This window comes from Lemur catta, chromosome 11 (assembly GCF_020740605.2).
Source record: "Lemur catta isolate mLemCat1 chromosome 11, mLemCat1.pri, whole genome shotgun sequence".
Classification (NCBI taxonomy): domain Eukaryota; kingdom Metazoa; phylum Chordata; class Mammalia; order Primates; family Lemuridae; genus Lemur; species Lemur catta.
Genome location: NC_059138.1, coordinates 67,845,154 through 67,859,857, shown reverse-complemented (window position 1 = coordinate 67,859,857; position 14,704 = coordinate 67,845,154). Strand labels below are relative to the sequence as shown.

Below are 14,704 nucleotides of genomic sequence, written 5' to 3'. Positions count from 1 at the left end.
GAAATAGAAAATCCTTTACTCAAATCACAGGTTTGTCACTTTACGACAAAAATTCTCAGTAACATCCTCTGTAACACGTGAATGATGTCAGCCTTCCATGATTGCTGGCAAGATAAAAAGGTAGTAGTGAACCAGTATGTTAATTATTTAGTGTAACTTCTTGTATACAGTAGGTATTCAAAACTATAGCAATTATGAATTGTATTTCCAACTGCTTATACAAAGTATAGATTATAGATCTTTCAACTTATCATTATGCTTAATCTTTTTGTTATATGATATAGTATAAACCCATTTTACTTTGAGAAATAAAACCATATAGAGCCAACTGTGACATTCTTTGGGGCAGTGAGAAAGCTAGGGATGAGTAGAAGAATGGGAATAAAATTTAGTTTAGAAAACATGAGAAATCTGACAACTACGGAAATTGCTATCAAAAGTTACACAGTTAGACACAGTATTGGTAAATTTTCTTTCTATAAATGTTATTCTAGAATTTAAAGTGATTGTCTCAAGCAAGTTCATAACTAGACACCTATCAGAGAGATGATGTCAAACTTCATTTGCGGTAGCCTCTGTCTGTTGGTTGGTACCTAATTGCATGAGCCAAAGATTACGTGACTGAGCCTAATTGGTATTATGTGATTCAAGGTCAAATTACTGCATAGTTGTTGCTCCCCACTGTACCCTCCACTGCTAATTGTGTTTTCTTTAAAGGAAAAGTTTGCTAAACCAACTTGATTAACATTTCTGTATTTTGGCAACTTTCTCAACTTAGTAAAAGAGCTAAATTGACTAGTTTCACTTATAGCATAAGTTTTGTGATCCACATATTAAATTCATATATACATACACAAGATATAGCATTGTGTTTAAAAATACTATCACTAACATGAGAAACCATAACAAATATCCTTTTATTTCTGTATTGTCTATAATTGCTGTTATAGAAACAAATTTTCATGAGTTGCATTTAAATGTGATATGAAACCAATTTATGAGGAAGCCTAAAAGCATTACCATATAGGTTTGCATAAGAAAAATCTTGCCCAGAGTAATTCTTAAGTATACAAGTTAAAAGCAATAGAAAAAAACTTCTAAAATATAAATTCTGCCAGCTAAATTCTTATTCCTTATTCCTAATAAAATGCATAATCTTAAAATATATTTATGACAGTTTGAATAATGCTAGTGAATTAAAGAAAACAAATAAAGGCAAGGTAAATCTAGCTGTATTGGGAATTTTTTTTAATGGCAACAACTATTTTTTCAAATAGTTTTGCTTTGACGAAAAATAGTCACAGCTTGGCAAGCACTGATCCTTCTTAATTTTTAAAACTATTCATATTTTAAGGACAACTTAATCCATATGTTTTTAAGAAGCTTATACCTAATTCACATAAAATCAATGTTTAAAAAACAGCTTAAAATGTAAGAAGCTTTTGGAGCCTTCCTAATCTCTTTCCTTCTTCCAAAAATAGGAAGTCACACTAACCAAAAATACACAAAATTTATATCGAAAAAGTTCTACTTTGGTCAGAAACTTATTAAAGAGGTCAGTTAGATTTTTAAGCTTAAAAGAACACATTTTTGAACCCTAGAGAGAAACCTGTTTTAAAAGAAAATTCAAGTACCTCGAGACAGATTTTTAAAAATCACAAATGTGTAACAGATGTTTAAATGAACCACTGTTGACAGGAAACCTGTGGATTAATGGCTGTCATCGAAGCCCCTTCCCCTCTCTTCCATGAAGCATCCTATCTTTTAAGTACTTTATCTTTTATGTCTTTTATTTCACTAGCAGGAGAACACACTCCCTCTCAGCCAGCTGTTCCTTTCTGGTGACATCACTGTTCCTGAAATCTAACTCCCCCTCTCCATAACCCATTACATGTTTCTCTAAACTCTGAAAGTAATTAATAGAGATAACAGGCATTGCAGGGGCAAAAGGGAGAAGGAAAGCAATATGCCAAGATAGCTGCTAAGTAATTTAGGCTGTGGGAAGAACTTATAAATGTCAGAAGGAAAGAGGAGGTAAGAAGGATTCATGGGGAGCCATTTCGGTTAAAGAAATAACCATGTAGAGACGTACGGTGGAATTTTAATAATGCACATATCTGGGTAGATGAAAAATGTTTAGACTCTCTTTGTAAAAGTGAGACTCATAATAAAAATTTTTATAAGATAATATAAAATCTGCTGTATTGCATATTGTAATAAGATATAAAAAACCAACAACTTAGTTAAATAAAATACTTAATTATTTGGATTATTTTTTAGAGTTTCCTTTTTAGAGGAGACAAATAACAGGGAAGCAATCTGATAGCCGAGATGTATTTAGAAATGAAACTTTAAATGATGTGTTCAGTCCACATCTATCCCGATAGCTGATTTTCTATCTATAGCAGTAACTGCATAGGCCAAGGTTTCTCAACAGTGGTGCTATTGACATTTTAGGCTGCATGTTTTGTTGTTGTTGTTGGGAAAGGGGGCTGCCCTGTGCATTGTGGAATGTTTAGGAGCATCGTGGGCCTCTACCCACTAGAGGGGTAGTGACAGCCAAAATATCTCAGGACATGAAAACGTCCTCCGGATAGCAAAATCTCTCCGGCTGAGAAACACACCAAGCGCAGGGGCTCTGGAAACAGCTCGCCTGGGGCTTCAACTCCTGGCTCTGCAATTACTAGCTGAGTGACACTGGGACCTGTCTTAACTTTCTGCCATCTAGTTTCCATATGTATAAAACAGGTATAAATATCAGTATCTATTCTCCCTCTAGGAGTTATGATGGAGATTGAATAGGTTAACAGGCATGAAGGCTTTTACCTATCATTCTCTAATTATTAAGCCTAGATTAACAATGGGTAGGGGCCCATGTCCTGATGTCACACTGCTTGGTGTCTACTGTAGGCACTGCTATGTAGGTGTGTGTGACTGCAGATAAGGTTCTGATTCCTTTAGTGCTGCTGTTTTCTCATCTATAAAATAGAAGTAAAGCAGTAAAGCAGTATCTACATCTCACTGGGTTGCTGGGTGGAGTTGCATGAGTGTAAAGGAACAGACACCATGGGACTGCGTAAGAAAAGACAGTTATTAATAGTAGACTGCTTAATAAGAGACATTTGGGGGCCATTACAAAACACTAGATATGCTCTTGATATGCTGTGATTTACCTGCCTCCCTTATTTACCCTTTGTCCCTGGCCCCAGAGGTGTTTGAGCTCGTGGCCCCTGCAAACATGGTGTCAGTGGTAATTATAATTATTTACTGAAGGAGGGCATGGACTGATACTTTTTGTAAGCTTTTCAATAAGAGTGGCAACAAGAAGTTTTCTGCTTAAGTGTGATTTAGCCAAAACGCCTAATTTATTAGAACATTCCATAAATACTTTTATCAGATTTGATTTCTATTGTGTCACTTTTGCAAACCATCATTTTATCTGATTCCAGAGGCACTTATAAGGAGAGGCAGGCTACCCTGAGCCTGGCACAGGTGATTTCTACATGCAACTTTGCTTTCAATTAAAAAAATTCCAACTGAATATTGTTTGCAGAGATCATTTCCTGGCCACTTTTCTGAGAACATGAGATTCATTCAAATTAGGTCTCTAGTCAAATTATCATTGAAATGTTCTCACACATTTACAACTTAAAACAGTTTAGCAAATAGCAAGCTGAAATCAGGCATTTTGATAGTTTTTAAAAGTCCCATAAAATGTAGTAATATTTTTTTTAAAACTTCATATCAACTTAAAGCTTTTTAGTTGTATTCTGTGCCTGGCACGAAATGAATTAACATTTTTATTAGTATGTTTTTGAGACAAAGAGCCTGAGAAGCAGAAAAAAAAAAGAGACATTTATCGCTTTCTGAAACTGAGGAGGCTATTTCTTAGTCACAGAGCAGGAAAAATAATTACTTTACCAAAAGATTACATTTATCTCCTTAAATGGAATTATGTACAATATTGACATTAGTTATAAATGTTTTCCAGACTTTGAAAATATCAGGAATATCCCTTTCTGAAAAAAAAGTGGAGCACTAAAATAAATGTTATAACTTTATGAAAGTTTGTTAACTCAGGTAGCTAAGTTATGGATTTAATTAGTTAAATGTCTTTTTAAGATCTCTTCATTTGCGGTTCTGGAAAAAGTGAATATAATTCCAAGTAGTTGAGATTCATGGTAAAAAGAAAGCTTCTTAAATGGCATACTAAAAGTCAAGGACATGTTAAAATTTCCTGAAAAGAGGTACAGTGTTGATTTTACCCATAAGGAAGACAAATTCTTCCTAATGCCTAAATATACCTTCTGCACTTCTGCCTCAATACTGTAAAATGCTGATCCATTTGGCAACTAGTCTACCCAAATGAGGCTTCAGGAAAAGGAGCAAACTATGAGGCCAGTGGTAAGGGAATTTCAAGGAGGTGCATGATAGGAGTGACGAAGAGTCACTGACCATGATGTAATGATGCACATAAAAAGGCTGTGTGGGAAAACACCAAGCCTGACCTAGTCAATACACGAGAACGTATTGTGTGTCCCAGTGCATGCAGTAGGAGTATGGAAGGATCTTGCCTATTTGAATCCCTCTCTTCAGGATTGTGAGTCACACCGACATCTGAAAATCCCATTGATAAGGGTCATCAGATGACCTCCACACCCTCGTTCCTCGGTCTCCTTTCATTGTTACTGAAGGTCTTGGTGCTATTCTTGGCTTCGGCCAAGGGTGGGGTGAGCGGTTTCTGGCAGGGCTCTGACTGAGGTTGGAAATAACCTTGGAGGAGCCGGGTGAGGAGACAGGGTGAAATTCCAGACCCTTGGTATTAATAACCTATCTTCTACACCATTAATAGCTTTTGTATTAACATCTACCATTTTAGAAAGAATACCATACTTAGAACTATCATTATTACTACGTAAATTTTAAAACTACCTTTACTACTCAAATTTTTTTATTCCGGCACTTGCTCTTGAAGAAAAAGCAGTGGAAATGTATTTTGTTCAACAGTGAAACATCATTTGCTAACAGCTATATACAAATATGAAAAATGTGTAAATATAGGTTGTTTTAGATTATATTAATATATTGTTTTATGATTTATGTAAGCCAAATTACCTGGGTTATATTCCATAAATAAGACTGCAACTACAAAGTTAGAGCAGAAATTACACCAAGAACATCATTTCTCTATTTCTTCTACTTTTCAGTTGAGATACTATGGCAAACTGGTTAAGAATACAGAATTTTAATGAGTGGGTTGAATTGGACCCCAGCTCTGCAGGCAACTGATTTAACTTTTCTGACTCTCAGTCCTTCTGTTTGTAAAAGAAAGATAGTTATGACTACCCTATAGAGTTGTTGTAGAGATAAATTTGATACTATATGCAAAGTGTTTGCTACAGTGTTGTCAGTTAATAGATACTCAAAAGCCTGGGGTTCACACTGACCTTCAGGAAATAACTATGGATATCAGCTACAGAACTCTGTCCTATGTAATTTAGACATATAAAAGGTCTTTTATCAATTATTTTCTTTTATAAATAAAAGAACCAGACTCTTGAACCAAGAAGCTCAGATACCACTCAACATTTCTGGTACTGTCTGTGGGAGATAAAGCCAGGAAGCAAAGTGTTTGATTACTTGTGTTATACAAATTAAAAAATTCCTCCATGATGGCCACATAGGAGAGGATAGAGGTTATTTTAAAATGAGCAGGTAAATATAGAGTCAAGGTGAAGATGGCTTTAGATATAGAAGGTTTCAAAGCAGTAGCTCATCTTGTATATATAAACACATGGCTAAGGGATTAATCAAAATGCTTCAGCTTCTTTTGCTTTAGGGCAGTGTCCCTAGAAATGAAGAGAATGAAAATTCTTAGGAAGAGGATCACTTAAAACAGAGACCTGGAGTAACTGAAATAAAAATATTCTTTTCAGGTACTATTAACAAACACAATACTCCTTGGATTACTCAATACACCACAGCAGACACATGTGGAAGGGTCATTCCTTTAAATACATGGAACAACGACCAAGAAGGTAAAAGAAGGTCTCAATGTATTATCCAATTTCCTAATATCATAGGAACCCAAGCATTGTCTAAAATCCCACTAGAATTATAATTTATTTCCATAAAGTTCTATGACATAGTATATATCTAAAATTATGACAGCATTTCTTTGCCTCAGGAATCCTCCCTAGATGAGCAACAGCATCCTTTCAAATATAGTTATGGAGAGATGATTTCAGCAACTTGGCAAAACTTCAAAAGAATAATGCAATTTGAGAATAATGTCATTGTTATTTCTTCTTAAAAAATAAAAAGCTTTCTTTGTCTCACAATAGAATAGTTCCTCCTTTGCTCTCCTCCACTCCCCAGTAAATAAATTAGAACTCTAGGTCTGACCAAAAGAGGTTAAATAGAAGGAAGAATAGATAAGAAATGACTAAGTAGGTGGGTCTACCAAAGTGAGATGAGTCTTAGTAGAAGAGCATTAGCAAAGGGGAAAACACCATGGGAATAACACCAAATCTTAAATTTTTAAATTCAAACTTCTGTTACCTTTTAAAATATTTACATTTTGAGACTACTTTCGAGAAACTAAACTAACCAAGGGTTGAACTTGTTTTATATGATAATACAATTGCCCCTCCAGACTTTCAACAAATCTGTCAGGGTTTCCCAGATTAACTGGAGGTCTATTTAAAATTTGCATATGAGAATCACACAAATTTCAGCATAATTTATATGCTTCTAATACTATGGCTCCCAAACTGTGTGTGAGGTGCCTTTGAGCATAGCAGCACACTCTCAAGGGTGGCACAAAATAGTTTATATTTTCCAGGGAAACACAGTGACACTCAGTGTGTATCAGGTACCCACGAGCTACCAGTTGGAGGTAATTCACAGTTTTAAGATTACAGTTGGCTTTATTTTTTTAAATGACATCATACCTTTGCCAAGCTGGTCAACTCAAAAATCAGTGTGGAACAGAAAATGAGGGTGGCCACGTCCAATCTGATTACAAGGTTTGGGAAGTTCCCATTAAGTTATTTACTAAAACTGACAAATATATCTCTATATATTTGATTTATTGGTATTATTTTTTTCAACTGGCTATTACATTGTTAGGATATAAATAGTTAAGTTATTTGCACCTAATTACTTAAAAAACAGAACTGTTGGGTGTTTCTTTTGGCCTAGGGGCCCAGTGGAAAAAATCACTGAGACACTAGGGTCCCGTGAACTGAGAAAGTTTGAGACCTTCTGTTTTAACATTTGCAAGAATATGTAAACGGGGTTCAACATCAGAAATGTTGCTTTGTGCTGTTGATTTTTCACATCTAGAATTAGCTAATGCCAGGAAAGATGTGGCTCTAGAAGATTATATTTAAATGTATGATTCAGAGCTTCCCTCAGGAAGCAACTCAGATATCTAAAAAGAGGCCCTAAACATAGATAAGCTGCAGAGAGAAGAAGCGAGGTACAAAGCAGAGGAACTCTGCCTTGTTTTACTGTTTTTCCCCCCTAGTCTCTATTTAGTTTCTACCTATTGTACTGCGAGGTGTTCTCAAGCCAAATACATTTTTCTTACAGTGGTGCCTTAGGATGTTTGTAGATATCAACACTGTGGAACTAGTCTATTGGTACAAAGCAAAGGCATCCTTTTATCTCCTTTCAATGTCCTTGAATTACATAAAAAATAAACTCTTGTATCATTTTTGTTTTCCAAAATTATACAGTACTTTGTAGCCCATCAGAGTGTCTGCTACTAAGAGCTGTCTAAGTATTTTAGCCAAATAGTTTATTGATCAGCATGTACAGATTGCATTGTTCCAAGAGTTCTCTCTCACGGCCTATCCTGGTTCTGTATCTTGCTTTTTAAGGTAATTTCTTGGTACAAGAACAACTGAATTGCCAATTCAAACTTGTACTTTAACCAAAGGAGTCATGGCTACTAAGGGGCTATTGTTACATTACCATGGTTGTTGATTTGACGTAGACGTTGTTTTTCAGATGGCAGTTTCCGTCATTGGGCACCACTATGCCTGCCAATTTACTATCAAGAGCAAGATGAGATGTCTGATCTGTCATCACCAGCAGCAATCTTTTAGCTTCCTTTCGCCATCCAATATGACTCTTAAAAGAAACATGTAATTAGGCTTTGTACAATAGCATAGATCTGTCCTGTGGTGTTTACCTCAAGTTAACGTTATGTTTGAGTTGGTGAACATAAGTCAGGCTAGAATAATGTGTATAAGTACCGTGCTGCTTCATAAATAGCATTAGCTTTTATTTGTATATCCTCTATTTTCCCACAGCCATTTGTTCCTGGCTAGAGTCTTTTCGTGTTCTGCTGGAGGAAGAATCAGTCACATTATGGAGTAGGACAACAACCCAATGTGAGTAGGACAACAGTCTGCTTTTGGTTCTCCCGTGGAGTGTGGTGCATGCAAACAGCAGCCCTTTTGGAAAGGATTTCCATGTGCATAAGTTATTCTTTCCCTTTTATCTTTTCCTATTTATAGCATTTTCCCAATTTAGCTCCTCTGTCCCAGCACACACCAAAAAAAATAACCTCGGTAACGAGTAAGAGATAGGAGAAGAATGTATTCTTCTCTACTATGTTTTCACTCTGTAAACAAAAGAGAAAGTAAGAGTTTTGCATCTGAGAAAACACTTAATAATGTGAAGCCTCTTACCTCACAGACAGCCGCCTGAAGCATGGCATCAAAACCTCCTTCTGGTGTATCTATGTTCCCAGAGATCTTCTGTCTGTGAACTGCCTTCTCAAACTCAGTGATGTTCTCCGTCAAAGACAGCACATGGATGTATCCGTGGGGAGGCATACAGTCTAAATTGTAGTCACTACATGAGGAAAGAAGAAATGCAAACTCTATTTTGTTACACTTTCTTAAAAGTTCCAGAATGCTACTAACAGTAAAATTGTGTATTGTGTGAAAAGAGAGAGTGTGTTTGTGTGTGTGTGTGTGTGTGTGTGTGTGTGTGTATATTCTTTTTTTTTGGCCAGGAAATTTTATAGAACAAAAATCAGTACTTATAAAATTAAAGAGAAGTTCAATACTGGTGACTGTTTTCGTGTAACTAGGAAATAGGACAATAAGCATTTGGTGTTCAAAAAAAAAATGAAAAAGATTAAATATGTTTCTTTAATATGGGACAACTAAGGGCTTTCAATATGCTAATCTGCATTGGAAGTTTTTAAAGGGAAATATAAGAATTTGGAGTGATTTCTTATCACTGATGACCATGGAACAAATGAGAAACACTTTTTTTGGAAAATGTTTTGGAAAATTTAGTTGAAATATCATATTATTGTTTGATTTCTTTTAAAAAATATTGTACTAATTTTTAAAATGATGTTTGGTATAGAATTATTGATAAACAATCAAAATTCATTAAAATTATTTTGAGAATTCTATGAAATCCCAGAAAGTGAGAATCATTCTTCAGGTGTTCAAGGGGAAGGCTCATGAAACTTCATTAGGGAATTTAACAGTCCTGTCTCGTACAACAGATAACAGAGTTGTTTTGATGAACTGGAATATGTATTGCAAGGTGATCTGATCAATTTGTGAAAATAGGAAAGATATTAAAATAAAATGTTTTATAATAAAATAACTATATAGATTTATTTCTCCGAAAATTCAGAAGGCTAGTGACAATATTGTGTGAGAAACTTATATTTTTTTTTTTTTTTTTTTTGAGACAGAGTGTCACTTTGTTGCCCGGGCTAGAGTGAGTGCCGTGGCATCAGCCTAGCTCACAGCAACCTCAGACTCCTGGGCTTAAGCGATCCTACTGCCTCAGCCTCCCTAGTAGCTGGGACTACAGGCATGAGCCACCATGCCCGGCTAATTTTTTTTGTATATATATTTTTTAGTTGGCCAGATAATTTCTTTCTATTTTTAGTAGAGACGGGGTCTCACTCTTGCTCAGGCTGGTCTCGAACTCCTGACCTCGAGCGATCCACCCGCCTCGGCCTCCCAGAGCTAGGATTACAGGCGTGAGCCACCGCGCCCGGCCTGAGAAACTTATATTTTTAAGGTAAGTTCTTTCATGATTGGGCTTGTGCTATATAGGATCAGAATTCCAAAATGGTTTTTAAAAGGACTCTTTCTAAGCAGTCGAATTCTTATCTTTTGATCCCCTCTCCATGTGATAGATGAGCTTTCCTTGCAGTCACATCAGAAACAACATAATTATACACAGTCACAATACAGTAATGGGGAGACAGATGCAGTATTGGCAAAGTAAATACTTTGATATGTGTCAAACCTTAATTCAACAAATTTGGAGCAATCCAAAATAAGAAATACAGAGTTTCCAAAGATGTATTTATATACACAGCAGCCTAATTATGGGAGGTTTGTTCAAAGTTACTAATATTAGGTATGGTTTATTTTGTGATAAAAATTGAATGAATGATATTTTAATAAATATAAAATAAAAAGCCCAGTCTACAGATAATCTCAGAAATTTTCAGATAGGAACAAATCTCCTCCCACAATATTTTTAATTCTTACTGTATAAGACAAAAATATGAAATTTGGTAAGTTCTTTATATAAAAACAAAGTGAAATTTTATGAGACAAAAATTCATTTAGTATTATCCACATCAAACATTAGATACCTGCATTGATTATGAATCCTTTCAGGGTGAATGCTAATGTATGGCGAAACTGTTTTATCAACATATGAGCCGAATCCAAGGCGGAAGTCACGGGAGAAAAATGCCATTTTTCTAGACAAATCATTTCCAACGGAATTTAATTTTTCTATATTATTGTGCATTGATGCTGAGACATCAACCAAATAATAAAGATCCACAGGATATTTCTTCAGAGGATGAATTTTCAGCATAAAATTAGCTTCAGCTCCTAGTTGAAAGAAGGAAAACAACATGTAGTCTTCATTTTAAACATTTCAGGATAGGCTGTCAATAATGTAGACACATTTTAGCAACTAGCACGATTATCACAAATTTGCACATAATGAATAAGATTTGGAATATTCTGGTGTAATTATAAGGAAGTTTGAAAATCATACCAATTTATTAGTGTCCAAATTCTACGATGCATTTCTCAATTCTACAGGCTCAATAGAGATGATAATAAATGGACCAGCTCAATATAAATGTAACAGGGCATCCTCCTATGACCCTGTGTTGCCCTTAGCAGCTAGAAAAGCACAGCTCAAACCAGCCAGCAGCACTCTATCTCAAGAGAGCGAGGTGGCTATGCTTGTGGACTAACTTGAGGAAAACCAGAAAGATATCTTAAGAAAAATTATCTCTTATTGGATGTTGGTATAAATGTATTCTTTTGGGTTAAGCTGTATTTACATATGAGATGGGAAAACTCTGGTACTGGGTACTACATTAACCTATTCTGAATAATTAGTACTTCATCATGAATTAGTTAAGATTCTTCTCTTCAGTTAGCTGAGAGAAGGGACAAGACAGTGGGCTTAAAGAACAGTAGGTACCCAGGGCTGTGCCACAGGGAGGACCCGGAGAGTGGAGAGGGCAGCATTTGTCCTACACACAGTGGGCATTCAATAAAGGTATGTTGAAGAGGGGTCACAGAACAAGAAGAGAAGGTCACCACAAGGACAATGTCGGGAGCCCCCTTAAGGACAGCTACCTGCACTGCAGTTTTATTTAGTTCTCTCTCACATTGTTACTTGATACAAGGACCTGGTTGTCCCCGTAGCCCTCTACAGAGTTAGAAGCTCCACTTTTAATTTTAACTATATGGTGAAAAGTCATCTATTTAAATGTGGGCAATTTATAATTTGTGAACTTTACTTTTTTAAACAATAAAGCAAATGCTTTGTAAGTTACTAATTATTTGTCCATGGAGAATATTTTGAGTGGAAAACATTTTTTTTAAATAAACATTGATGTGTACACATAATTGGTAGCCTGACTTGCTTATTATAACTTATCAAACCATATTTTGGGTATTAATGAGCATAAAAATAGAAATATTTTCTTTTAAATTATTTCACAAATCAGACGTTTTTTAGCCAAATTACCCACTGTATGCAAAATAATAAAGTTTTACTGGTATATAGTAATAATTACGGGAGAAAGGGGCCACTCATTCCTAATTTGCCTTTATGTGCAGGAAACACTTTTAGTGTAACACTCCTGGGTTTTCTGGCTCGAGTTTGGAAGGAGAGATTGGCCCATTCTCTTACTCCTTCCCTTTAGGAACTGGGCTGCCTCCAGAAAACAAGCACTGTATTCTGCTCTGCTTTAGGTCTCTGGTGACAGAAAGCCTGACCCTTTGGGAGTGTTCTGCAATTGGAGTGGGGACATTAAATTCAGGAGAATGTTAGAAACTGGTACAAAGGGCCGGATCCACGGGAAATAGAAATGGAACACAGCTGGGGAGGGTGGTTCTTGTGCAGGGGCTTGAAACTTACTGCATGGGACATACGGGTTAGCATTCTTTCTTTTCACTCAGACACAAAGTGTCAACACTCACTAGGTGAACTACTGTTAAGGAAAAATACTCCCATCATTGCAGATTTCTAAAATTTTGTAAATTGTGTAGTTGTTTTTTTAACTGTTGACTTGGGCATATGGCTGAAAGCCTTAGGCACCAGCCACATGGTATTTTTATCTTGGTGAATCACTGCAGTTTATGGTGGCTCTGTCTGAAGATGAATGGCTATCTGTTTTCATAGGGTTGTTGCTAGATGTACCAGATATTCAGCATATTGTGCAGGGGCCTCAGCAAAAGTATGGGTTGGTGACCTCGGCAAACAAGCAGAGTCTGTGTAGCTTCAGCAAAGGCACAGCCCTTGGAGGTCTAAGCATTCAGGGTGCTCCAGCTGAATGCTAGCCACACAGAGGCCCTCAGCTGACCCTAGCTGCTCATGGTCTAGCAAGCGAATTCTGGTCTCACCTCAGCAAAGAGGAGGGCTGTGAGTAAGCCTTGCCAAAAAGCCAGGGTTTGAGGGTGTAAGTGGCTGTGGCTTGATTTTCGATTACACAGGTAATGTGTACACAGGTATGTGGCCTTAGCACACACACCTGGGTCAGTTGAAGACCTCAGCCAGTTTTCAATAAAAGGGAAAAGAGAATCTTTGCATACACAGGCCTTTTAGTCATTGTTGAAGAGAACAATAATCGCTACTTTTACACTGCAAGGCCCCTGAACTTCCTGGGAGGTTCTAGCTTTAATTAGTGAACTCAAGGTAGGTAGCCCTCGATAGGCTGACTCCAAATCCTACTTTGCTTGCTAAGGAGGAAACTGAAGGAATCAAGCTTGCATTTCCATGTCTTGCCCATGAATTTGAGACATTCTCCATAATGTGCTCTCAGATTGGCTTTGGATTGTATAAGAATATATAAGGGAGGAAACTTTTCTTGGAGGCAGGTTTCCTAGGCATCAGTATTCCACAGTAAGAGGAAGTAGAAATACCTTTTCATGGCAATGTGGATACTGTGTCCCTAGTTAAACCCCCCACTTATAGTTTTCATGTAATCTCATTGTACAACCAGTTATAAACTATATTGGACAAGGTGCCTGAGCATAATTTATGTTGAGAAATGGAAGAAGGTATGGAACACGGGCTTAGCGTGACCTTGGAAATTATTTAATTAATGAAGTCTATTACCTATTTCATGGTTTCCTGGCAATTCTTCACTTCTCACCAGTGGCTGTAGAATTATTACCAAAGGAAATACAGTTGGCATGGGGACATGGCTTACATGAAAGTGACAGCAAAACTGTCCTGATAGACCATTGATCTCTGCCTGAAGGGGGCAGCACCTTCAGGCTCACCAAGTGCTTAATGGCTACATCCAGTGAGTGGTTTATTAATAAAACAGAGTGTGGGAGCAATTGGGAGGGAAGAAAAATGAGCCGATTGCTTCTCTTTTTCCTTTTTCCCATGTGGAAGGAACCCCCTAGAATAACCCTCCTCCCACATTCACTCCTCCTCAGGGATAATATACAACTTACAAAGTAATTTCATCTATTAGAAAGCATTTTATTCATTTTTCACAACCCATGCTCAATACATTTCTATTATTACTTTAAAACTATCTGGGCTATCTCAGCTATCAGATGTCATTAAATTATAGGCAACTGGATTTGTTATCTAGACAAGAGTAAACTTGAACTGGTGTGTACTCTCCAAATATTGTCAGTTGTGAGGTACCATGGGTTAGTATTGATATTGAATATTAATCAAAGACATTAGTCAATTGTCCTTTTTAAATTTCACATTAAGTTAATTATAGCTGCTCTTGTCATTTTAGAGGTTTTGGGTGTTGAAGATAAATGGTAATGATTATTTACATTTCTGGTATATTTCTTTACCAGTCTCAGAAAATAACCTAAGTTAATTTTCCACAATGGGAAATGAGATTCTGGTGATGCCTAAGTTGTTTTCCTGTTCAAGTGCTTTGTTGCCATGGTACAAATACTTCTTTTCAACAGCTTTCTATTTTTGGAGTACAGGTAAATAAGAAGAATCTATTTGGTTGTGTGTTTATGTGAATACCTTTAAAATATCATCCAATTCTGGATGCAGAGCTAATTTTCCTTTTTTTCTGGAACTCAAATCACATTATCTCACTAATTTTAGGTCTTTTGTCCTTGATTAAACAGTCAATTCTTACCACTAAACATTGGTGATGAATGGTAAGGCCAACTCTGAGGAA

At 36.4% G+C, this 14,704-nt stretch overlaps 1 protein-coding gene and 1 non-coding gene across 4 annotated transcripts in view; both read right to left on the bottom strand.

The window, feature by feature from the left end:
- ITGB8 (integrin subunit beta 8) overlaps window positions 1–14,704 on the bottom strand; it is an 81,309-nt gene that overhangs the window by 23,833 nt on the left and 42,772 nt on the right. For all 3 annotated transcript variants that reach the window (XM_045564451.1, XM_045564452.1, XM_045564453.1), the window contains exons 4-6: window positions 10,655–10,901; window positions 8,703–8,868; window positions 7,981–8,139 (exon numbers count right to left, since the gene is read on the bottom strand). In XM_045564451.1, coding sequence (XP_045420407.1) covers window positions 7,981–8,139; window positions 8,703–8,868; window positions 10,655–10,901 — 572 coding nt within the window. The remainder of the gene's footprint in view (window positions 1–7,980; window positions 8,140–8,702; window positions 8,869–10,654; window positions 10,902–14,704) is intronic.
- LOC123647873 lies at window positions 12,487–12,557 on the bottom strand. Its single transcript, XR_006738402.1, has one exon. It is a non-coding gene; the product is annotated as a small nucleolar RNA SNORD56 (small nucleolar RNA).